Source organism: Aquarana catesbeiana, linkage group LG02 (genome assembly GCF_042186555.1).
Source record: "Aquarana catesbeiana isolate 2022-GZ linkage group LG02, ASM4218655v1, whole genome shotgun sequence".
NCBI classification, from domain to species: Eukaryota; Metazoa; Chordata; class Amphibia; order Anura; family Ranidae; genus Aquarana; species Aquarana catesbeiana.
This window is the reverse complement of record NC_133325.1, coordinates 574614855-574642399: the sequence shown is the minus strand read 5'-3', so window position 1 is coordinate 574642399 and position 27545 is coordinate 574614855. Positions and strand designations below refer to the sequence as shown.

General features: G+C 41.7%; 1 protein-coding gene across 1 annotated transcript in view; it reads left to right on the top strand.

Moving 5' to 3' along the window:
* Window positions 1-27545, top strand: part of MYO19 (myosin XIX) — a gene marked incomplete at its 3' end in the record, with an annotated part of 91920 nt that overhangs the window by 34125 nt on the left and 30250 nt on the right. Inside the window, 5 exon segments of the mRNA XM_073616115.1 lie at window positions 5372-5516; window positions 6739-6887; window positions 11233-11346; window positions 18963-19092; window positions 19505-19574. Of these exon segments, the coding sequence (XP_073472216.1) occupies window positions 5372-5516; window positions 6739-6887; window positions 11233-11346; window positions 18963-19092; window positions 19505-19574 (608 nt within the window).

Genomic DNA, 27545 nt, shown 5'->3' with positions numbered 1-27545 from the left:
TAGATCTTGTGATCCAAGCACCTCTGTCATAACCATGTCCTGGATACCAACAGCTGCAGTAGCACAGCTACAGGAAAAAAAAACTTCAGTTTTCTGATTGGATAATGAAGGAACAGCAGCACAATAATGTCCTTCCTCTGTTCTCTCCTCCTGTTATCTTGTTTGCTGTCCACTATGTCCAGTACTATATGTCTTCTGCAGCAAATTGGCTCCTTTTGCTGCCCTTCCAAGTGTAAGGCTGGGTTCACACTAGTGCGAATTGGATGTGGGTTTTTCTGAGCATCCAATTCGCATGACAGGAGATTGTGATTGGCTCTCAATGGAGCCGATTCACACATCCTCAGGGCAGCTGCGGAGCGATTCCTGTACGTCTTTGGCTCTGTTTCAGGCCAGAATTCAGGCAAAAATTCCGGCCTGTTGCTGCTGTACAGAGGCTTGCAGACGGCTGATCAGGGCAGTTCACGTACATACCCATACACTGGTTGTGTTTTAAAAATAGGTTTTCCATGAGTACGTATTGTGATTCACTGGTGATTTTATATATGCCTGGTTCCAACTTTAAAGCAGAGTTCCACCCAAGAATGGATCTTCCGCTTTTCGGAATCCTTCCCCGCCGGTGTCACATTTGGCACCTTTCAGGGTGGTGGGGGAGCAGATACCTGTCTAATACAGGTATTTTGCTCCCACTTCTGGGCATAGATAGCTGAGCCACCTGCGGGTATCTACGCCACTTCCGGCTCCTTCTCCGTCCCCCCGCTGTCTTCTGGGAGACACACCGGTCCCAGAAGACAACAGGAACCAGTGGGATCGTGCAGCGTGAGTCATGCATGCTCAGTAGGGAACCTTCACTTCATGATTCCCTTACTGAAGATGGCGGCGCCTCCACCCGAGAGACAGATCGGCTTCGGGTGCCGACATCGTGGGCGCCCTTGACAGATAAGTGTCCTTATTTTAAAAGTCAGCAGCTGCAGTATTTGTAGCTGCTGACTTAAAAAAAAAAAAAAAAAAATTAGGCGGAACTCCGCTTTAAAGAGCAACTCCCAATTAATAAAAATATCCTAGGACACCTATTAATAGCAATATGCGAAATACATGCGAGCTCTGGTGCTACAGAAGTCCCTAATAGGGATGCAATGCTAACAATTCCGCAGACTGCAATCAAATAGAAAACATGGGACTAGCACACAAAAAGTATATGTGCATTTTAATTAATATCATAGTTGCATCAGCACAACCGTATACAGGCCTTATCCAGCCAAGGGCATACAGCAAATCCTACAAACAAATGTTTTCATATACAAACCACAATACAATATAAAACAATAGAAGAACAGTTTACATTAAGAAAGGCACACAGTAGGAAGGTCTCAATATTGATATTTTGGGGTGAAGACCCCTTCCTCAGTTGAAACGAACAAATCTGCTAATAACGGCTAACTTTGTCCTGGAAACCTTGAAGCTAAAATTAAGAATTTTGCTTATTTTAACCATACTAAATGCAGCAGGGTCTACTAGGGCTGCTTCCTTTGTGAACCTTCCAAAAGTACTTACAGGTAAAACTGCAGCTTATAGTGAAGTATCATTCGACATCTTCATCGGGAGGGCAAAAGCGTTAGGCTTGCCCGATCATCAGTTTGAATAATCAATGTAACAAGATAGCAGTTTGGTGCTAAGATCATTCAGGGCCCGTTCACACCAAAATTCCCATGTTTTCCTTGTATTAATGCAAGCATTTTAACATGCATTGGCATACATTTTTTAAATATGTTGTGTCCCTTCATTCATTGCAGTACATTTTTTCAAATATCTTTTTTATTGAAAGTCATTACAGTGATAATACGTAAATATTGATGTATCTGGGTACATACTTATCTCATGTGATTGAGATATATATATATATATATATATATATATATATATATATATATATATATATATAATATAAATTTCCTGAAGTGCATAAATCTCAGGTAGGCATCAACATAAACAGATCATTCTTCAGTTTTCATGAAGCCTGGTAGATCAACTATTGAGAGCTATGGAGCTGCCTGTTCCTTTTTCCTTTTTTTCGTAAAAAAAACTAAAGTAAAGATAAAGTAGAAATAGCAAGAAGGGGGGGGGGGGGGGGAGAGAACAGTCCGGGATGGCACTGGGTTATGCTATCGGTGCAGTGCATTTTTTACAAGCTTTTTTACATTCTTTCCAATGTCATCTTTTTGTTCCCAGAGTTGTGTTGCGTTTTATGCACATTGTATAAAGTTTCAGCCTGTAGTACTTTTTTCAGCACACTGCAGCACAAAGGTGTGAAGTAGTTTCACCACTGAGACTAGTGGGAGGTACAAAGCCATTTCCAAGTGCGTTTTCTAGAGTAATTCCTGATCTATCAAGAAATGTCCCTTGAAAAACTGTCCTTAGTGTAATTTTTGTGTATATTTTTTAACACTTATGCCCCGTACACACGGTCGGACTTTGTTCGGACATTCCGACAACAAAATCCTAGGATTTTTTCCAACGAATGTTGGCTCAAACTTGTCTTGCATACACACGGTCACACAAAGTTGTCGGAAAATCCGATCGTTCTGAACGCTGTGACGTAAAACATGTACGTCGGGACTATAAACGGGGCAGTGGCCAATAGCTTTCATCTCTTTATTTATTCTAAGCATGCGCGGCACTTTGTCCATCGGATTTGTGTACACACGATTGGAATTTCCGACAACGGATTTTGTTGTCGGAAAATTTTATATCCTGCTCTCAAACTTTGTGTGTCTGAAAATCCGATGGAAAATGTCCGATGGAGCCCACACACGGTCGGAATTTCCGACAACACGCTCTGGTCGGACATTTTTCCATCGGAAAATCCGACCGTGTGTACGGGGCATTAGTGTTAAAGTACTAGACTAAAATTTGAATAGGCTAGAGTTACTTAAAGGAGAAGTGTTTTTGTTTTTTTTTTGTTTTTCAGGACCAGTTCACACCACATGCAGTCCAGTGCATTTTTTTTCTGCATCAAAAACGCATGGAAAGTAGGTTATACGATTTCCAGTGGCATAGTTCACACCAGTGCGGTCAGTTCCAGGGCATTCCAGTTCCAGAAAAAAAAAAGTAGAACATGCTTCATTTTTTCTGCACTGGACTGGACTGTACTGGAACACGGTAAAACGCATCAAAAAAGCACCAGAATTCACTGAAACACAATTCAAACATGCATTGGACCCCAGTACAGTGGGGGAAAAAACAGGAAAAAAAAGGGGGGAAAAAAGCATCTGTTTTCAACTTCTCTTTATTAAATATTTTTAAAAAAAGAAAACAAACAATATCATTTATACATTGTCTCACTTTTAATACATACATATATAAATATCTTTAATGCAATAAATAGTCTTAATCACTAACACTCCACTTTCCTATTTCTATTATTCCTATCATCCAATACCTTCTGTACACCCACTCATACGAAAAAAAAAAAAGAAAAACCCCTAAACCTGTTCCCACTCATTATACAAATTTTAACTCTTCTTTAGAGAGCCGAAACTCATCCCATCTTTGCCATATTTCTGGCATTTTGTTTATTATATACCCTTCTTCTCTTATCTGTTTTTCCATATACTGAATTTCGTTCATTTCACATATCCATTCTGATATTGTTGGACCTTTTTTCTTCTTTCCATTTTCGTGCTATTAATGTTCTAGCAGCAGATGTCATGTTGTGAAGAATATCTGTTCTAATTACCTTTGTTGAGTCTCTGATGTCAGAGAAAAAAATGAAATTTTTAAACTTGGGTTCATTACTGCTCCTGACACTTTCTGATAGATCTCAAAAATCTTATTCCAAAATCTCTTCACCGCCTGACAGCCGTACCATATATGATCCATTGTCCCTCTCTCCGTCTTACATCTCCAACAGATCTCAGTATTTCCCTCATTAATTATGTTTAACGCTACTGGGCACCTATACCATCTCATTGCGATCTTATAGTTTCTCTCTTGATATTTATTTGCTATAGTTTTATGTATTATTTCAAACATTTTTCCCCATTCTTCTTCTAATATTGGATACCCCATTTCTTTTTCCCACTTTTTTTTTTTTATTCCTGTTAATTCTCTAAAGAACCGGAAGGGAGTAGTATGTCATATATCTTTGATAATTTCTTAGTTGGATCCTGTTCCTCCGCTAATATTTTTTCAAATTTAGTTAATGGTCTATTTATCCTATATATTTTTACTTCTATGAATGTCTTTAACTGTTGGTATTGTAACCACTTATTTTTATATACAGATCCTATATCCTGCAGTTTTGGTAGTTTCCTGTCCACTAGGATCTGTACCACCCTTAGATTCTTAGTTCCATTCCATTTTAGGTATTTTGTAACCTCCAAAGCTGGCGGAAATTCGGGATTGAAGAACAAAGAAAAAAGCATCTGGAATGCATCCAGAATCGCATCAAGGAATTAAAAAAGCACATGCAGAAACACCTCTGGAATGGATCTGGTGTGAACCAGCCCTATAACCTACTTTCCATGCGTTTTTGATGCAGAAAAAAACGCACTGGACTGCATGTGATGTGAACTCGCCCTGAGACTTGCGGCTAACATTGCCACACCTCTGAAAAGCCGTCTGCGAAGGATCGTCCTCGCTGCTTGTTTTAATGCTGTAATACTGCATCGGCTGCAGAGAGGTTGTGGCACAGCCCCAATCACTTAAATGGGTCATGTTCATCGGTGGTACATCTCATCAAATGCAACAGGGGCTGTCCTTTTTGTCGCAAAGCATCGCAGCTGCGGGATATATATAGCTCCATCTGGCTGCCTTTGTGGCTTAACCGCCTGTTTTTTTTTTTTTACCAAAACCACAAATGTAAATAAACCCTGAAACTGATTGATTTATAAGGCAAGGAAAACCTGTATCATCGAAAACTTTTAAACAAATTGCTCGTAAGCTCGAATGAATGCTAATGTAATCTTCACACCATAACTGCACTAGCTGCTGGGGTGGTAAATTGTTTTCATTGGGGCACAGTAGATATGAGTGGAAATTCAGTTGATGTGTTTAGATGGACTTACAAACTTCAAAAACTCCTCACTGTAAAGAATGGATATTTGAAAGAGTATATTGGCATTAAGGAAATGTATAAATAATTGATACGATTTGCAAAGCGAATATTCATTTGAATGATTTGATTTACACAAACTGCTGTTAATTAGTGTGGTTGATGTTGTAATTCTGGCAATGGGATGTCTTGTGGTTAAAAACAAGCATAGATGGGCAAAGAGAATTGGGTCTGGAATTGGTATTTGGAGATGGACTGAAAAAAATGACATCTAGTCTAAAGAATGCAATTTTTATTTCTACATTTATTTATTTGTTGTAGCCCAATGGAGACTTGAGGAAACCATCCATCCCTGTCAATCTCAATGAATCCTTTGGGGAGGAAATAAATGCATTTTTAATTGATGAAAAAGAGCTTCACTCCTATGATGACCTTACCAAAGTAAACCCTGTGACCACTAAAACAGGTAAAACATTCATGTTTTATTAATGTAGTAATGCAAACATACATAATGTGTAATATGTCTGGGCAAATAAATAAAAGAAAGGGGGGGGGGAACAACAACAAAAAAACATTCAGTACATCTCTGCAAACATGCACACGGGTCTCACAAGTCTCACCATTGGAGGACAAGCAGGCTTTTTTTGCCAGGACAGCCAGAAAACTGACCATGGTCAGGTTGCAATAGAAAAACAAGGGGACTAGCATAAACACTAGGTATTCCACACAAAGGAAGAAATATAAAGAGAACAGGATATTTTATAACTCAAGTACATGGTACAACAGGCACATATCAGCAATATTAAATGTTGGGGTAACACATTATTTAAGGGCTTGTTCAATCACAGCTCACTCCTTTTAATCTGCAGTTCAATAGAAAAAAATAAATACAGTGTAATATTGTATTGTTACTTTTGGGTTGATTTACTAAAGGCAAATAACAATAAAAGGCACAGTGTAGTTGCTCCAGAGCTTAGCAAATGAGGTAAAGCTTCACTTTCCAAAGAATAAAAAAAAACAGCCTTTTGCTTGCACATGATTGGATGATGGATGGCAGCAGAGCTTCCTCTCATGTATTAAACTCTGGGGCGACTGCTCTTGCAGAGTGCACAGTGTCTTTGCCTTTAGTAAATCAACCCTATTGCATCTCTCTTGATTTCGCTTTTGAACAGTGTGTATAAAGCCCCACTGACACCAATGAAGGGGCACAATTCCTCCAAATGACACAGATGGGGCATAATTTCTCCCAGTGGCACCAATAAGGAGGCACAATTGTTCCCACTGAAACAAACAATGAGGCTTTATTTTTTCCCACTGATGTCAGGACCTTTTCTACCCCCCAATGTCCACAGTCCGGCTCCCTTAAAGTCTGAAAGACAGTAAACTGGCCCTTTGTTTAGAAAGTTTGGAGACCCAGACCCCTTTTTTTAGACAAAACCTTAACATTTATCTCCATTTGAACTGCTGAATTGATTGCTGAGAGTGACCCTGCAGCGCCCACTTTGGTACCCACTTGCAGCAGGTACAGACTGGTCAGATTTGTTTTTGCAAATTGTCCCTGCTACCTACATTCACCACAAAAATCAACAATTGCTATGTCCTGAATAGACCGGTCACTGTGAACGTGGCTAGAATGGGATAAAGATGAATCTTGCTGGCGAACTACTGTAATGTTTGTTTTCCTACAGTATTGAAATGTCTTCAAGCAAGATATGCAGCTGAACTGTTCTATACCAATGCTGGGTGTACAGTTATTGCAGTTAATCCTTTTCAGCCAGTAAATAAATTGTACAGTAATGAAGTTATGAAGCAGTATCACAATGCACCTCAGCCTCAGGTAATTATAAACCAACTTATTATATATTCATTGCAGTAACTCAAAAGTCTTGTTTTAGTTATAGGTGAAGTAGAGTGGACTAAGTTTTTTTTTTCCTATGGCTGGGTGGCAAAGCCTTTAGCCATAGTTCTCACTCAATGTTTAAAAAAAAAAAAAAAAAATTATATATATATATATATATATATATATATATATATATATATATATATATATATATAATATATAATTTTTTTTTTTTTTTTTTAAACATTTCTGTATTAGTCATATTTGTGTTGGGACACGACCTGATCTACTTTCATGGCTGCATTGCAGTATGATAATTTGTACAACTCTAAACTAGCATGTAATAATTTTTGGTGCTAGTAGTCTTCCGCCCTGTCCTTTTTGAATTATTCCTACAATTGCAGAAAATATCTACTTTATTTACCTTCCCTGTGCTATTACATTACTCTGCCCGGCTCTGCTGTTACTGTGTAAAGTGGGCCATCCGCTGTAAAAATTTTCTTGTTCCGCCCTAGCGGTTGACCATGTGAAATCGGTTGATTTCCCAATCTGCGCCAAACAACTTGGATGGGGAAATCTCTCATTTTGGCTATTGTATATTGACAACCATAGTTGACAGAATATCTGAAAAGTTGGAATCACAGTTTTTCACCTGGCTCCTTCGGTCAAAAAAAAAAAAAAAATCGAAGGATGTCAAGCGAAAGGGTGCTGACAGGACCATCTATAGGTTGAATGAATATATATATATATATATTTAAAGTTGTTAGACCAGTTCTAGGGACGTACTGTCATATCCACTTCCCTAAGAAATAGATTAGAAAAAGATTTGAGAGAACACTACTCTCCCATAAGGTGATATGTCACTGAGGTAAGCATGTACACAGTGATAATATTAAAATATAAATTCATTACAAAATTTACAGAGCATAACATTTGACAGTAGCATTAGGCCATATAGAACATTGACCAAAAATGATACTCAATCCATGTAAACGCTTGAAAGATGCTTGTGTATACAGTAAGCCGATGCGTTTCGTAGCATCCTTATCTGCTTCTTCTGGGCAGCTCAACATGCATCAAGTTATATAATATTGATTCTATGCAACCCGCAGCATCACAAAGAAAGGACGGATCCTCATCCGGTAAATTGATCAATGATGTCAGTCATCGATCTGGTCTGGTGGGCAGCGGATCATATCCAGGGCATCAACCAATAGTTATCAACCAATAATTATCTGGATATAGCAGAGACAACCTGCCTGGTTATATGTATATCGAAAGTGCAGTTACCCCACAATCTCAGATTTGTGCCTTGCCTCCACCATGGTATGCATCCCACTGAATTTTAGTTGGGTTCATCAGGAAAAGGGCAAAATTTAGCTCAATACATGGCCAGCTTAAAGTATATGTGAACTCAACTCTCACCTTCTAAAACAACCCATTCAGTTTAAAATAGGAATGCAAGGCAAAGTGTGTGTGTGTGTGTGTATGTATGTATGTGTGTGTATATATGTATGTGTGTGTATATATATATATATATATATATATATATATATATATATATATATATATATATATATATAATATTACACATACACACACACACACACACACAAATACCTTTTTATTTTATTTTTTTATACGTGGCCACATGATTTCTGTTCTCAGCTACATAAGGGGCTTGGAGAAGTGGGGGTAGAGACTGCAGGGCGCAGAGGAAGAGAGCAATACACTAATCTTTCCACTGAGAAGCCGTGAAGGGGGGGGGGGGGTGCTGTCAGCACAAGTCTTGGCCGTTGGCCTACAGGCAGGCTGTTCTGGATGAACATCTACATGCCCTGGCGTGGTCAGTTTGAAATAGAAAAGCAGGACTGGCGGAACCACCAGATATTTCACACAAAGGAAGAAATACAAAGAGAAGAGGGTACTTAAAGTGGAGTTCCACCCAAAAAAAAAAAAAAACTGCATTGAAAATCCTAAAAAAAAAATACAAAAAAAATTTGGATATTTTTCTTTTTTTTTTTACTTGCCTCTAAATGCCTGTTGCTAGGGGTCCCTCGTAGTCTGCCTCTTCCAGTGCCTGGGCTGGTGACATCACTTCCCCCTCGGCACAGGAAGGGCTCAGCTCTGCTCCCTCCCTCCTGTCAATCATCTGGGACCCATTACAGGTCCCAGGTGACTGAGCGGCCAATCACGCCACGCGGCGCTGCTCGCGCACGCGCAGTACGTGCCAGGCTGTGAAGCCACAGCCCGGCGCCCACAGTGGCAATGCCGGCGCCGCTGAACGAAGGAGGAGACGAGCGGGGCTTCGATCCCCCGCATTGCTGGACCCTGGGACAGGTAAGTGTCCAATTAAAAATCAGCAGCTGCAGTATTTGTAGCTGCTGACTTTTATTTTTTTTTTGACTGGACCTCCTCTTTAACACAATTACATGGTACAACATACACATCAGGAATGTGAAATGTTCGGTTAACATATACTTTAAGTTTCAATATAGAGAAAGTCAAATGTTAGCAGGCATACCACCCTCCTTTGTCCAGGCAATTGGTTACTTAGGCACAGATTGTTGTATTGTGATAGGCTGGGGCAGTATTGCATGATATTATATCTCCAGAAGAACCAGATATTTTTGAAAAGATCAGGGGAGCAGGAAACCATGGAGAAGGTGAGTACAAAAACCTTTTTATGACAAACAATTGACAAAATGTGGTTTGAAGGTAAAATACAGGACAAGCCTTTAATTTCCCATATAATGACACAGTAGCACTGTCATTTCTGACTGCCCACACTTGAGTGTAAGGTTTCACCAGTGGGCACTCTGGGTAAACTAATCGTCTAAACTAGGGGTCTCAAAGTACCGGCCCGCGGGCCATTTGCGGCCCGCGGACCGGTTAAAAATGGTCCGCAGGCAGGGCTGATCCAGGACGTCTTTTTGCGCTGACAGAGGGGGAGGCGCCGAAGAGCGTTACCTCTTCGTCTGCTCTGTCCTCTCCGCTGCTACAGCCCAGAGAGAGAACAGAGCGGAGGAAGGATCCGCCCATCGCCCCGCCCACCTAGGCACTGACCTCAGGGCGGGAGATTGTGTTCTCTGGGTCCCTTGTCACTAGGCATGTGTGGAAGCCAGGAGGAGAGGACTCGGGAGGCGGATGGTCCTGACTGCCAGGAGAGGTGAGTGAGCCATCAAACTGAGGCAAAGTCCTTAGTGGGGTGACTGGGGTATAAATGTGTGCAGTGTGGGGGGGGGGTTGGAGTGTGGGGGGATTTGTGCAGTGTGGGGGTTAATGCTGAGGGGTTAATAATGCGTTTGCTGACATCATTGTTGGGGGTTAAAAATGCGTTTGCCGACATCAGTGTTGGGGGTTAACAATGCATTTGCTGACATCAGTGCTGGGGGTTAATAATGCGTTTTCTGACATCATTGTTGGGGGTTAAAAATGCGTTTTCTGACATCATTGTTGGGGGTTAAAAATGCGTTTGCTGACATCAGTGCTGGGGGTTAATAATGCATTTGCTGACATCAGTGCTGGGGGTTAATAATGCGTTTTCTGACATCATTGTTGGGGGTTAATAATGCGTTTTCTGACATCATTGTTGGGGGTTAATAATGCGTTTTCTGACATCATTGTTGGGGGTTAAAAATGCGTTTGCTGACATCAGTGCTGGGGGTTAATAATGCGTTTGCTGACATCAGTGCTGGGGGTTAATAATGCGTTTGCCGACATCAGTGCTGGGGGTTAATAATGCATTTGCTGACATCAGTGCTGGGGGTTAATAATGCATTTTCTGACATGATTGTTGGGGGTTAATAATGCGTTTGCTGACATCAGTGCTGGGGGTTAATAGTGCATTTGCTGACATCAGTGCTGGTGGTTAATAATGCGTTTTCTGACATCATTGTTGGGGGGTTAATAATGCGTTTGCTGACATCAGTGCTGAGGGTTAATAATGCATTTGCTGACACCAGTGAAGGGGGTTAATGCGTTAGCTGACATCAGTGCTAGGTTAATAATGCGTTTGCTGACATCAGTGCTGGGTATAGTATATTATTGCTGGTATAGTTTATTGTTTTTTGAAGTTTTGAAAGTTTGCATGCAGCCCCCATGGGATATGAAAACTTGTCATGTGGCCCTCTGCCAATTTGAGTTTGAGACCCCTGGTCTAAACCTAAAAATCTAAGCTACACAGATGTTATCACTGCATCAGCTTTACAAAGAAAATAATGAAGGAATGGTGACTGTTTACATATTATAAACTAGTATGCCATGAGCTGCATTTTGGATGATTGTACTGGGTAAATAAAATATTAACTATTTTATTTGTGTATTTGCTTAATTTTTTTAGAACTGTAAGCCACACATCTTCACAGTTGCTGAACAAGCCTACAGAAATGTACAGTGCCAGCTTCACCCAGTAAACCAATCTATAATTGTCAGTGGAGAAAGTGGGGCTGGAAAGGTGAGTGTCAAATGTTTGCTCTAGTCGCGTTAATAAAATAAAGTAGATCGATCTCTAATATGTAGCTTATGTTCACCTGTAGCAGGAAAAAGCCTGTAAAAAAAAAAAATGTATCGTAAAACAGAACCCATTGGAGGTTAAATTCTCCCCCTAGAAGTGCTAGTTTCCTGGCTGTCACACTTTACTAAATTGCTGATCTAGTTAAGCATCTACAGTAGATGGTAGGTCAAATAATTGCAGATTTTAAAAGATAAGCATTTTTAGCTTACTGTATATACTTGAGTATAAGTCGACCGGAATATAAGCCGAGGCACCAAACTTTACCACAAAAAACTGGGAAAACTTATTGACTCGAGTATAAGCCTAGGGTGAGAAATGCACAGCTACTGTTAGTGGAAAAGAAGGTCAAAAATGCCCATTTGCAGCCTCACTGTGCCCATTTGCATGCCTCACTGTGCCCATTTGCAGCCATAGGTCCCCCGAACTTCAAACACGGTAGTTAAGGGTTCCTAAATGCCCCCTAGCTGCAGCCAAAATTTGGGGTCTCTGGACCCAAAGGGTCCCAAAATGACATTGCTGCAGATGGACACAGTTGACAGAATTTGGGGCCCCGTATCCCGAGGGCACTGGCTCCTAGGAACCCCAGATTTGGTTTGCAAACCCAATGGAGCCAGCACTACAACATATCCAAAGTTGGGGTTCCTAGCACCAAGTGGCCCCGAGATACGGGGCCCCAAATTCGGTTTGGAAAACGTCAAGCACTTTTCTGCAGCAGGGAATGACATTTTCCTAACCGACTTTGGGGCCCCATATCTCGGGACCACTTGGTGCTTACACTGGGTTTGCACACCAAATTTGTGGTTCCTTGCACCAAGTGGTCCTGAGATATGGGGCCCCAAAGTCGGTTCGGAAAATGTAATTCTTTGCACCAGAAAAGTGCTTGACTCAAGTATAAGCCGAGGGGGGCACTTTCAGCATACAAAAATGTGCTGAAAAACTCGGCTTATACTCGAGTATATACGGTATTTGGAGGAACACAACACTGTTGCTTCCAATGTAATGAACTGCCAACGCCAAGAACTAGTTCTCCACCCTATAGAAGTGTAAAGATTTTGCTCGCTGCCCGTGAAGTAGCGCATTGGGGCTAGCATAGTGCTGACAAAAGTTGAAGATCCAATAAATGGAGCACAAGATAGCAGGGTGGCACAAGGTAATGTAATGCATATATGTTATAATTACACCTACATTACTACCTTCTAATGGTCTTTAAAACTTGGAGTCCTCCTTTAAACACCTCAAAACCAGACACCTTCACCACTTTCCTGCCCAGGCCATTTTTCAGCTTTCATTGTTATCACACTCTGACGGAGCTTTCTTTTGGTGGTATTTAATTACCACATTTAGGCCAAATTGTATTTGGTTGCAATAATCCAAATTGGTGTATATTATTTAGTCTGTGTGAAGGTTATAGAGTCTGCAAACTATAGGGTGTGTGTATGTATGTGTGTATATATATATATAATTATACAGTATCTCACAAAAGTGAGTACACCCCTCACAACACTGAAGAAATGACACTTTGCTACAATGTAAAGTAGTGAGTGTACAGCTTGTATAACGGTGTAAATTTGCTGTCCCCTCAAAATAACTCAACACACAGCTGATAATGTCTAAACCGCTAGCAATAAGTGAGTACACCCCTAAGTGAAAATGTCCAAATTGGGCCCAATTAGCCATTTCCCCTCCCCGGTGTCATGTGACTCATTAATATTACAAGGTCTCGAGTGTGAATGGGGAGCAGGTGTGTTAAAGTTGGTGTTATCGCTCTCACTAGAAGTTCAACCTCATGGCAAAGAACTCTGAGGATCTGAGAAAAAGAATTGTTGCTCTACATAAAGATGGCCTAGGCTATAAGAGGATTGGCAGGACCCTGAAATTAAGCTGCAGCATGGTGTCCAAGACCATACAGCAGTTTAACAGGACAGGTTCCACTCGGAATGGGCCTCGCCATGGTCGACCAAAGAAGCTGAGTGCACGTGCTCAGCAACATATCTAGAGGTTATCTTTGGGAAATCAACATATGTTTGCTGCCAGCATTGCTGCAGAGGTTTAAGGGGTCGGGGGTCAGTGCTCAGATCATACGCCGCACACTGCATCAAATTGGTCTGTATGACTATCGTCCCAGATGGAAGCCTCTTCTAAAGATGATGCACAAGAAAGCCCGCAAACAATTTACTGAAGACAAGCAGACTAAGGACATGGATTACTGGAACTATTACTGTGGATGAGACCAAGATAAAATTAAGGTCTCTAACATCCACCAGTTCCGTGATCTCATCATGGAGGAGTGGAAGAGGACTCCAGTGGTAACCTGTGACACTTGTGAGCTCCATGCCCAAGAGGGTTAAGGCAGTGCTTGAAAATAATGGTGGCCGCACAAAATATCGACACTTTGAGCCCAATTTTGATATTTTCACATAGGGGTGTACTCACTTTTGTTGCCAGCGGTTTAGACATTAAGGGTTCTTTCACACCTTATTGTTCGTTTTGACAGACTCCGCTTGCTCAGCAGGGATCGATCCGCTGAGCCGGCAGGTGACTGGTCCGTCTCTGCTCACTGTGCAGGGATGGACCTGTCAGAGCCCCACTGTCCTCTATGGGGGATCGGATGAGAACGGACCGCCTGTCCGTTTTCATCCGATCTGCCAGGCGGATGGAAAATAGGGTTTCCATCCGTCTGCATTTAGCAGATCGATGTCAGCAAACATGTCACCGCTGACATCCTTTGCTCCGTAGAGGTACATGTCCGCCTGAAAAGCTGACAGGCGGACCTGAACGGTCCTCATATGTCAAAGGAGCCTAATGGCTGTGTATTGAGTTATTTTGAGGGGACAGCAAATTTACACTTATAAAAGCTGTACACTCACTACTTTTACATTGTAGCAATGTGTAATTTTTTCAGTGTTGTCACATGAAAAGATGTAATAAAATAATTACAAAAAATGTAAAGGGGTGTACTCACTTTTGTGAGATTATGTATATACAGTGGATATAAAACGTCTACACACCCCTGTTAAACTGTCAGGTTTCTGTGTTGTAAATAAATTAAACAAAGATAAATCATTTCAGAACTTTTTCCACCTTTTTAATGTGACCTATAAATTGTAAAACAAACTGGAATCTTTTAGGTGGAGGGAAGTAAAAATAAAAAAAACTAGAATAATATTGCATAAGTGTGCACACCCTTAAACTAATACTTTGTTTAAGCACCTTTTGATCTGATTACAGCACTCAGTCTTTTTGAGTATGAGTCTATCAACATGGTACATCTTGACTTGGCAATATTTGCCCAGTCTTCTTTCCAAAAATACTCCAAATCTGTCAGATTGTGAGGGCATCTCCTGTGCACAGCCCTCTTCAGATCACCCCACAGATTTTCAATCGGATTCAGGTCTGGGCCATTCCAAAACTTTAATCTTCTTCACCATTCCTTTGTTGATTTGGATGTATGCTTTGGGTCATTGTCGTGCTGAAAGATGAAGTTCCTCTTCATGTTCAGCTTTCTAGCAGAAGTCTGAAGGTTTTGTGCCAATATTAACTGGTATTTGGAACTGTTCATAATTCCCTCTACCTTGACTAAAGCCCCTGTTCCAGCTAAAGAAAAACAGCCCCAAAGCACGATGCTGCCACCACCATGCTTCACTGTGGGTATGGTGTTCTTTTGGTGATGTGCAGTGTTGCTTTTGCGCCAAACATATATCTTTTGGAATCATGGCCAAAAAGTTCAACCTTGGTTTCATCAGACCATAACACATTTTCCCACATGATTTTGGGAGACTTCAGATGTGTTTTTGCAAAATTTGGCTGAGTTTGGATGTTTTTCTTTGTAAGAAAACGCTTCCATCTTGCCACTCTACCCCCATAGCCCAGACATATGAAGAATATGGGAGATTGTTGTCGCATGTACCACACAGCCAACGCTTGCCAGATATTCCTGCAGCTCCTTTAATGTTGCAGTAGGCCTCTTGGCAGCCTCCCTGACCAGTTTTCTTCTAGTCTTTTCCTTAATTTTGGAGAGATGTCCAGTTCTTGGTATTGTCACTGTTGTGCCATATTTTCTCCACTTGATGATGACTGTCTTCACTGTGTTCCATGGTATATCTAATGGCTTGGAAAATCTTTTTTTTACCCTTCTCCTGACTGATACCTTTTAACAATGAGATCCCTCTGATGCTTTAGAAACTCTCTGTGCACCATAGCTTTTGCTGTAGGATGTGACTAAGAAAATGTCAGGAAAGGTTAATGAGAGGCACTTTAAATGATGGCAGGTGTGTACTGACTCCTATTTTAACATGAGTATGAATGTGATTGCTTAAAGTGCTTGTTAACCCCCCCCCCCCCCCAAAAAAAAAAAAAGATCCTGTACCTTTTTAAAGCATGTTATACAGCACAGTGCTTGTGCTGTGTCCTTTGGCCCCCTGTATACCCTAAAAAACCTGGCTGATCCTGCCTGACTATACCCTCCCCTCTGCAAACTGACCACAATAATCATGGCTGCTGAGCCCTGACACCGTGGTCCATTAGCGTGATTCCTTCATCCGCAGCCCTGCTCTCTGCAGCTCTCCCTATGTCTGTGTATTTTCTGTCCTTCAGCGCCCGTCCCCCGCTCCTGCTCCTCTTGTATCTGCTATGAAATTGTCTTATCCCCTCTGTACCCTAATAACATTTGTCCCTGTGCCTGTTTAAAAAAACCCACTGATCTGTACCTTGTATGAGTGCGGCTTCAGGTGCTCAGCTGACTGTCGGCTTTCTCCTCTCCCCCTCCTCCCCGGCTGATGTCAGCGGGATGGCTCGGCCCTGCCCACTGCAGCTGTGAGCCGAGAGAAAAGAGGAGAGGAATTAGCTGTGCACCGGAGTGGAGCTTCTATCGATGCAGATCGGCGGATTTTCTACAGAACACAGGCACACGGACACAAGTTATTAAGGTACAGAGGGGATAAGAAGATTTGATAGAAGGGGGTTAACAACCTCTTTAATTCTAAACACCGCTACAGTTATAAGAGTGTGTACACTTATGCGACCACATTATTTTAGTTTTTTATTTTTACTCCCCCCCCCCCTTAAAGGTTGTTTTTCAATTGATTTGTACAGTTTAAAGGTCACATCAAAGGTGGAAAAAGTTCTGAAATTATTTATCTTTGTCTAATTTTTTTCACAGAAACTTCACATTTTAACAGGGGTGTGTAGACTTTTTGTGTGTGTGTACTGTATATGTTAGAAAAATTGATCAGTCCTGATGTAATGACTACATATCTAATTTTTTTGAGGCCGTAAAATGCCAGAACAGTACAAATATCCCCCAAATAACCTCTTTTTGGAAAGTAGATCGACCAAGGTGTTTAAGAGGCATAGTGAGTGTTTTTTTTTTTTTTTTTTTTTTTAAGTGTAAGTTCACCTTTTACAGAAAAATCTGTAAGGTGAACTTATACAGGCCCCCCTCCTAACCCCCCCAAGTCCCGCTGACCTGCAGCGTGGCAATCTTCCGTTCTGAGCCCCGGTATAGCCGCCTCACGGCTTCAGGGCTTAGAAATCCCCTCCGCATTTACTCTTCTTGTTTCCCGCTGAGAGGACGGGCTATGCGGGTTCTGATTGGTCCGCACCAACCAATTAGAATGCTCCTAAACGTCACTCCTGAAGAGGGACCTTTAAGAGATTAAGCTCCGGGGATTTCTAAGCCCTGGAGTCGAGAGGCGGCTATACCGGGGCTCCGAACGGAAGATCGCCATGCTGCAGGTCAGTGGGATTGTGTGGGGGGGAGGTTGTTTGGGGCAGTCAGGAGGGGGTCCTGTGTAAGTTCACCTTACAGATTTTTCTGTAAAGGTGAACTTGCCATTTTAAGTTGTATTTTTTTGTCACAATTATTTGAAAAATGAAGAAAATTTAATATATTTTTGTATTGCTTTTCACAAAGTTGTAATTTTAAATTATTTCTCACATACAGCATAAGAATGCTTAGAATTAAACCCCAAAACAATACCACATGTTTAAGACAGCCTGTCTGTTTAAGCCTGTTTAAGACAGCCTGTCAGCGGTAGCTGGCATCCTTACCACAGCTGTCACTAGCTGGTTGTTAAGGAGCGGGCGGCCAGCGGTGTCCTTAACAACCAGTAACTGACATGGTTGTTAAGGAACGGGCAGTCATCACGTTAACAACCAGTGAGTCATTAGCTGGCAGCGGGATTGCCCGCTGACAGCTGAAAGTAAAAGAAACAATTTTCAGGCCCTTAGGGTCTGGTATAGATTTTGAAGGGAACCCCTTCGCCAAAATGTAAAAAAAAAAAAAAAAAATGGCGCAGGGCCCCACCCAAAAGCTATACCAGACCCTTATCTGAGCTGGTCAGAAAAGGGAGGACAGGAGCGAGGGCCCCCCGTCTGAACCATACCAGGCCATATGCCCACAACATGAGGGAGTGCTTTGGAGCAAGGGAGCTTTTAGAGCAGGGTTAATGCAGGCAGATGCAACACTGCACTGGTGTGGCAGCAATCAGGAACACTGTTGCTGGCTTACTCTGGTCTGCTGACACTGGGGACTAGTGTGGCAACAATCAGGAACACTGCTGCTGATGTACACAGGTCTGGGTGACACTGGGGCTGGTGTGGCGACCATCTGGGACACAGGTGCTGACTTACACTGGTGTGGTGTTGCGGCGACTGGTGTGGCAGTGATGAGGAACACTGTTACTGGCATACACTTGTCTTGTGATCAGGGACACTGTAATGGTGTGGCGTGATCAGGGACACTGTACCTGGTGTGACAGTGATCAGGGACAATATGACTGGTGTGGCAATCATCAGGGACACTGGGACTGGTGTGGCAGTGATTAGGGACACTGACTGGCAGCACTGGTCTGGTGATCAGAGACAATGGCTAGTGACCCTGACATACAGTGATATCAAAGCAGCCAGCCATTCTACATGATCATCACCACAGCAGTACAATGTTACCTTACTGACACTACTGGTGACTGTATGTTTAAAAAAAAAAGTTAGTTACAAAGTGCAGTGTTACCATAGTGCAACTGTACTGCTCTGGAGGGGGGGGGGATCAGGTTTTTGTTTTTTTGTTTTTTTTGTTTTTTTTGTTTTTTTTTACACTGATTGCTTTTTACTGTGATGATCACTGTATAAGCAATCATTCCAACTGCGTTGGGCATCCATTCATGATTCCATTGTTTGTTTAATATTGTGATAGCATGTGATTGGCCACACCGTCATGAATCAGAGATCACAGTAGTAAGCAATGGCATTGTGAATGAAAGCCACTGACATGTGATCACTGTGATTGGTCACAGCAATCAAGTGGTACCAGGACCAAACACGGGCAGAATACTTCAAACTATGTTCTGGTCACAGATCAAGGCGTGCTTCTGTGAGGCTGTACCGGTATGTCCTCCCAGAACGACACTTGTCCCGCCTGGCTGTTTATATACAGTGGCTAGGAGGAAAGCGGCTAAAGAGGCCTATTGCAAGAAAAAAATATTAATAAAAAAGCATATTTTATTTCTGATTCTTTGTGATATTTTAGTTTGTTTAAACAGATGCTTCTCTGTTTTTAGACATGGACCTCACGTTGCCTAATGAAGTTTTATGCTACAGTGGCTGCTAGTAATTCACAGTGGTCCAGTCAAACAGTGGAGAGAATAGAAAGCAGAGTTCTTGATTCTAATCCACTTATGGAAGCATTTGGTAAATGTTCATATCTTTTTTTTTTTTTTTTTTTTTAGATTTTTATTTTATTTTTACCCAATTTGTTATGTTTTTTTATGTTCATGTCACCCTAATATACTGTAGATACTGCATGTGTCTGAACAAACATTTTAATTACGATTGCAGAAATAACTTGATTTCCACATTGGGATGATGCAGCAATCATTAAAGGGTAACGCTACTTTCCACTTTCCTGGGGAAAAAAATGGCACATTTAAAAAAAAAAATACTACTTCCCAAAAAAGCAGCACATTCTAGTTAGCTGCACATTGTATTAAAGGCTTCACAATATTATCTGAACCGCCTAATGCCACTTATAGCATATTATTGAGATTATATTTACAGTGAAAAAAATTACTAAAATGACATGTCTAATACCACTTATGTCCAGGTAATGCCTGCACTTTAAGGAACAACAACAGTAGCCGATTTGGAAAATACATTCAACTACAGCTAAGCAGGTAAATTTATCATCAAATATTTTTTTTTTTAGTGTTGGAGGATAATTTAATTTTGCCTTTTTGGCATGTGATATATTTCACCCGTATTTAGAGTGTGACTTGTAAGGGCTCATGCACATCAGGCTTAAAAAAAAAATAAAAAAAATAAAAACACCTCTTATACAGGTGTTTTTGCCTTTTTTTTTTTTTTTCTTCATCCTTTAAAAGCACCTCTATGTTAGCTTATGTGGCCATGCACACACACTGGCTTTTTATATATATATATATATATATATATATATATATATATATATATATATATATATATATATATATATATATATATAAAAAAGCAAGCTGCTTTCTGTGGGGGCACGCAACAGGAGGGAGGGGCCAGGAGTGCCGAAGGGGGACCCGAGAAGGGGAGGGTTCGGGCTGCTCTGTGCAAAGCTACTGCATATAGCAGGTAAGTATGACATGTTATTTTTTAGGGAAAAAAAAACAAGACTTTACAATCACTTTAACATGTTCAGCACCCCTTTCATCCCCCTTCTGTGATCTCTGAATGAATACAATTCAAATCCCACCATGCTACCATGGTAGATGGATTTGTAGCTTTATGACTATGAGCGTGTTGATCAGCATGCTCATAGTCCATTCACACTCCATTCACACTCCCTCCAGCTTTCAAACTAAATGCTTGTACAGAGGTACAGGCGGGAAAGCTGGCAGGAAAGCGTGCAGAAGCTTGACCTTGCACCCATGATCAGTGGATCACAGTGCAATAATTTGCAGGCCCGTATAGAAAAAAAAAAAATATAAAAAAATGTTTTAACCTTCAGAAATGTGTGCATTTATTATTTTTTGTTAAAGGTGAACTTGACCTTTTAATTGTGTTGGTTTCTAACTGTTCTTGTTTTCATACAAAAAATTATCACTTTTTTAACCACTTAAGCCCCGGACCATTTGGCTGCCTAAAGACCAGAGGACTTTTTACAATTTGGCACTGCACTGCTTTAACTGGTAATTGCGCGGTCATGCAATTTTGTACCCAGACGAAATTTGTGTTCTTTTTTTCCCACAAATAGAGCTTTCTTTTGATGGCATTTGATTGCCTCTGCGATTTTTTTTATTTTATTTTTTGAGATAAAACAGAAAAAGACCGGGGACACCACATGTGTGGGACTTTTTGGGAGCCTAGCCGCGTACGGGGCCCTGAAAACCAAGCACTGCCTTCAGGATTTCTAAGGGCGTAAATTTTTTATTTCACTCCTCACTACCTATCACAGTTTTGAAGGCCATAAAATACCAAGATGGCACAACCCCCCCCCAAATGACCCCATTTTGGAAAGTAGACACACCAAGCTATTTGCTGAGAGTCATGGTGAGTATTTTGCAGATCTCATTTGTTTTTGAAAATGAAGAAAGAAAAAAAAATGTATTTTTTTTCTTTTTTCAATTTTCAAAACTTTGTGACAAAAAGCGAGATCTGCAAAATACTCACCATACTCACCATGCCTTTGCATGAGAGCAGGGGGGGACAGGGGTGCTTTTTTTTTTTTTTTTTTTTTTTTCCATTTTTTATTTTTCTTTTTTATTTCATTTTTAAACTGTTCCTTTCATTTTTAAACTGTTCCTACATACATTTTTAAAAGCCTTTAAACGCATTTACAGGTTACCACTTTAGATTTACGGAGGAGGTCTACTGCTAAAATTACTGCCCTTGATCTGACCTTCGCAATGATACCTCACATGCATGGTGCAATTGCTGTTTACATATGACGCCAGACCGACGCTTGCGTTCGCCTTTGCGCGAGAGCAGGGGGGGGCAGGGGTGCTTTTTTTTTTTTTTCTTTATTATTTTTTCTTTATTTTGCTATTTTATTTTTAAACTGTTCCTTTTCATTTATATATTTTTTTTATCATTTTTATTATCTCAGGGAATGGTGTTTTTTTTTTTTTTTTTTTTTTTTTGTTTGTTTGTTTTTTTTTTGTTTTTTTTTTAAATTGGGGTCTAGATCTCTCCTCTGCCCTCAAAACATCTGACCACACCAAGATCGGTGTGATAAAATGCTTTCCCAATTTCCCAATGGCGCTGTTTACAGTATATCCGGCAAAATCTAAGTCATGAAATGCTCATAGCTTCCGGTTTCTTAGGCCATAGAGATGATTGGAGCCCTTCTGGTCTCTGATCAGCTCTATGATCAGCTGGCAGAACCATCGGCTGCATTCTCAGGTTCCCTGTTGGGACAGGAGAGCCAGAGAAATCCATGGAAGACGGTGGGGGGGGGGGGCATTCCCTCCCACTGCTTGTAAAAGCAGTCTAGAGGCTAATTATCCACTAGGATTGCTTTTACATGAAAGCCAACCGCTGGCTGAAAAGAATGGTACCAAGATGATGCCTAAACCCGCAGGCATCATTCTGGTATAACCACTCAAAGTCCAGCAACATACCAGTACTTTGCTGGTCCTTGTTGGGCATATATTGTAATCTTCTTTTTTTTTTTTTCATGCAGCCTGTGGGCTGCATGAAAAAAAGAGATTGATCAGTGGGTATGCCCACCATTAGAATACCTCCCTTCATCCACCCAGTTCTAATGATGGGCATACATGCACCATTTTGTTTTTAACTGTGATGGTGAAATTACCTCCTACAGCGCTGGAGTCACGGCTTTATGTATCGTGGGAGCAAATGCTGTTGCTGTCAAGATAAATATATCAGTGCTGCATCTGAATGGCCTAAAAAATACAGGCCAGGCATCTGCCCCAAAAGTTAGGAGCAAATCGCTCCTCCACCCCTACTGCCCCCATGCTTCAGCATATATGCTCTTTTTTTTAACTGTGGTGGTGAAATCGCCTCCTACAGCACTGGAGTCACGGCTTTATGTATTGTGGGAGCAAACGCTGTTGCTGTCAAGATGAATAAATCCGCGCTGCAACTGAAGACGTACCTGCTAAGCATATAATGGTTAACGATAAAACAAAGCAACATAACAGTAAGATTTACCCTACCTGCAAAGCAAATACAAAAAAAAATAGCCAAAAATATATTTTTTTTTTAACACAATCTGTGCCTAAAATATATATATATGCCGAAGCATGGGGGCATCCGCCCCAAAAGTTAGGAGCAAATCACTCCTCCACCCCTGCTGCCTCAATGCTTCAGCATATATGCTCTTTTTTATAACTGTGGTGGTGAAATCGCCTCCTACAGCGCTGGAGTCATGGCTTTATGTATGGTGGGAGCAAACGCTATTGCTGTCAAGATAAATAGATAAATAAACTGAATGGCATACCTGAAAACAAAAAATGGTTTGCAATAAAACACAGTAAACAGTAAAGTATAAAAAAATGACATACCTGAAAAGCAAACATGATAAACCATAATAACAATAAAACATTGCAGATTAGAATACAGTAAAAAAAGAGCAGAACAATAGAGGGAGAGAGAACAATAAAACAACTTTTTTTTATGTTGTTCGGTTTCAGGTTCGGGTCTTTCAAAATGCGATGGCATCTTGGGAGACCCTGTGAAAGTGTGTCCTAGTCTGTGCAGTGCTGTACCCTACGCTAAAACTCCACTAGTGTATGGTAGCGTTCAAAACATTCACCAATGCAAAGACCAGGATGGTCAGGACAGGAGGGACAACAATAGCGGGTGTCACGCCTATATCTGCGCTTGCTACAGACACGACATCTTCTTTGGGGGGCTCATTGGGTAGGGGTACTCGGGAGGACATACGGAAAATGCCTCTCATGCAGCCGGCTTACTGCATTTGGATTGGGAGGATGAGGTGGAGCACCGTCTGGAAGCAGAAGGGCGCTGACGATCTCTTCCTGGAATTTAAGGAAGGATCCAGTCCGTCCTGAAGCTCTGTATAGCACATGAGCGTTCAGCAAAGCCAATTGAAATAAGTATACAGACACTTTTTTATACCAGCGTCTGGCCTTACGGGAAACTAGGTACGGAGCCAACAACTGGTCGTTGAGGTCCACCCGCTTATAGTTTGGTTATATTTGTGGACACAAAGGGGTCTCTCCACAACACCAGTCACCGTAGGAATTTGGACTGTCGTGTCTTCATGAAGGGAGGACAGAACAAAAACATTCTTATTATCCCTCCACTTCACAGCGAGCAAGTTATTACACTTCAAGCAGGCTCTCTCCCCCAGCCTAAGACGGGAATCTACAAGCCTCTGGGGTAAGCCCCAGCGATTAGATCGCACGGTGCCACATGCGCCAATCTCATGATCAAACAAGTGACTAAAAAGTGGCACGCTCGTGTATTAATTGTCCACATACAAATGGTACCCCTTTCCAAATAAGGGTGACCCCAAGTCCCACACAATCTTGCCAGCGCTCCCTATGTAATCTGGGCAGATCGGTGGCTCTATGTGACTATCTCTTTCTCCTCGTAAACCATAAAACTATATGTATAAACTGTGGCCCTGTCACAGAGCTTATAGAGCTTACAGAGCTTGACCCCGTATCTGGCACGCTTGCTGGGAAGATATTGTTTGAAAGACAAGCGGCCAGAAAACTTAATCAGGGACTCATCAATGCAGACAACTTGATGGGAAGTAAACAAGGCTGCAAAATGTTGATTGAAGTGGTTTACAAGGGGCCGAATTTTGTAGAGCTGATCGTATCAAGGGTCTCCACAAGGATGACAGAGTTCATTGTTGTTGAAATAAATGAACAGCAAGATCTGCTCGTATCGTGCCCTGGCCATGGAGGCAGAGAACACGGGCATATGGTAAATTGGGTCAGTGGACCAATATGACCGCAACATACTCATTTTAACTATGCCCATGTCGAGGGATAGGCCCAGAAAGGTCTTAAATTCGGAAACCGTAATTGGTTTCCAATCTCTGGCAAGGGAGGACTGGGAATTAGCAGTGATGAATTGACCAGCATACAAATTACTTTGGTCCACAATAGATCTATAGAGCTCTTCGGTGAAAAACAGCGAATAAAAATCAAGTGACGTAAAATCAACTGTTTCCACCTGAATTCCGGGTTGGCCAGTGAATGGGGGAAGTACGGGTGCTGCAGAAGTGGTGGGCTCCCATTTAGGATTGGCAAATTCTGCAGGAAGGACACTATGGGCACGACGGGCCTGTCTTTGTCTTCTTGGTGGCAGTGGGACACTACTTGTGCTTGCCACCTCGCCAGCTTGAACTGCACTTATGTGACTCGCCACGTCACCACGTGATACTGCAGTGCTGGATGTACGACCAGGGTGTTGGTGCTTGCCAGTTCATCAGAAGGATGAGCGGCACTAGTATTTCTCTGCTCCATATGAAAGCCCTTCGGTTCTTGCACCTCAACAACAGCAGAAGAAGATCGGGGTCTGGTACGCCTGACTTTGGCAGGGACCACAACTCCGTCATCAGAGCTATCTGTCATGGAGCCGCTGTGGTCTACAGGATCGTATTCTGAGCCTGAATCTGACAGATGAGTGACTTCCTGTTCACTATCTGTCATGCTCAGAAACGTGTATGCCTCTTCACTAGTGTACCTTCGATTTGCCATTTTGGTCTCTAAATTTACTGGTACAGTAGTGAGACTCAAAGGAAAAAAAGCTCCTAGGCTGTCAGCAACTGTATCAAATGCTACCAAAAAAACTGTTAGTGATCGCAGGGATCAGGCCTGACTCTGTGAACGCTGCAGTTATGTGTTTAGTGTTTTGTAAGTGACAGTGATCGATCGATACTGCACTTGGGTGCGCTGGGCGGAGGGGCAAAAAGCAGGTGCTAGCAGGTATCTGGGCTGATCCTGCGTTTTTGGGAACCCTAAACTGCTGGGGACGCTAGTATAGATCAGATCAGATATTGATCCGTTCAGACACTATACCACTAAGGGAGGTGTATGCTGTGTGCGTGGGTGTTAGCAGTACTGGCACTAATCTGACGCTGCCTGGGGCGACGCAGACCCTGACTGACACTAAAACCTAACTGATATCGCCCGCCGTGCGTTCAGAGGGTTAAACCTTTATTGGGTAATAAACAGTGGGTATAAAAAACAAACTAACCAGCATCACGCGTAACACTTATACAATCACTGGTGAAAGGGTTAACTAGGGGGCAATCAGGGGGGTAAAACCTTTATTAGGTAGTATATGGGGGGTACCTGACGCTATAAAAAGCTGACTGTGAACCTAAATAACTAACAGGCTAACTAGCGTCACCTGTGACACTTATACGGCAATCAGAAAAATGATCGATTAATGACACTGGCGACGGGGGGGGGAAAGGGTTAACTGGGGGGTGATCAAGGGGTTAAACCTGTTAAACCTCTATTAGGGGGGTTAGGGGGTACCCTAGACCTAAAGGGGCCTACCACTAATTGCCCTAACACTTATTATGCCGCGTACACACGAGCGGACTTTACGGCGGACTTTGCCCGGCGGACTTTTCGACGTACTTTCCGACGGACTTTGTGAATGAACGGACTTGCCTACACACAATCCACCAAAGTCCGTCGAATTCGTACGTGATGACGTACGACCGGACTAAAACAAGGAAGTTCATAGCCAGTAGCCAATAGCTGCCCTAGCGTGGCTTTTTGTCCGTCGAACTAGCATACAGACGGCGGACTTTTCGACCGGACTCGATTTCAACGGATAAATTTTAAACAAGTTTCAAATCTAAGTCCGTCCAACTTTTGAGAAAACAAAGTCCGCTGGAGCCCACACACATCGAATTGTCCGACGAAATCCAGTCCGCCGGGCAAAGTCCGCCGTAAAGTCCGCTCGTGTGTACGCGGCATAACAGTCACAAAATTACACCAATGCAGTGATCAGTAAAAAAATCAAAACTGCTATTGGTGTCACTGCAGAGGGGGGGGGTGATTTGTGTGCCTATGTGTACTGGTGTTAGTGTGTTGTTGGTGCAAACTCACATTGATGTCTTCTCTACTCGGGATCCAGAACTAAAAGGCTCCACAAGGAGAGATGACATCACTTACTCTGCTTCTGTTTACATTTCAGAAGCAATGGGGCGCGATCGTGGGAGGGGAGTAACATACCCATACATTACTCTGCCTGCCCATGCCATTCTGCCGCAGTATATCTGCATGAGGCGGTCGGCAAGTGGTTAAAAGAAAGATCCAATATTTACCATTATTTACCATTTCCAAAGAATCCGAGCATACCACATACAGCGGGTAAAATAAGTATTGAACATGTCACCATTTTTCTAGGTAAATATATTTCTAAAAGTGCTATTGACATTACATTTTCACCACATGTTGGTAACAACCCATGCAATCTATACATACAAAGAATACATACATACAAAGAAACCAAAACAAATCACTTCAGAAATTAAGTTATTTGTAATAAAATGACACTGGGAAAAAGTATTGAACACACTAACTGAAACTTATTTAATACTTGGTACAAAATCCTTTGTTGGTAATGACCACTTCAAGATGCCTCCTGTATGGAGAAACTAGTCGCATGCATTGCTCAGGTGTGATTTTGGCCCATTCTTCCAGATAACAGCCTTCAAATCTTGAAGGTTCCATGGGCCTCTTCTATGAACCCTGATCTTTTAGTTCTTTCCATAAATTTACTATTGACTTCAAGTTAGGTGATTGACTGGGCCATTCTAGCAGCTTTATTTTCTTTCTTTGAAACCAATTGAGAGTTTCCTTGGCTTTGTATTTAGGATCATTGTCTTACTGAAATGTCCACCCTCCTTTCATCTTTATCATCCTGGTAGATGGCAGCAGATTTTTATCAAGAATGTCTTGGTCCTTTTTGCCATTCATCCTTCCTTCAATAATCTGAAGTTTGCCAGTACCTTATGCTGAAAAACAGCCCCACACCATGATGTTCCCACCTCCAAACTTCACTGTTGGTATGGTGTTTTTGGTGTGTATTATGACATCTAAAGAGTTCATTTTTGGTCTCATCTGACCAGACTATATTCTCACAGTATTTCACAGGCTTGTCTAATTGTTGTGCAGCAAACTTTAAATGAGCTT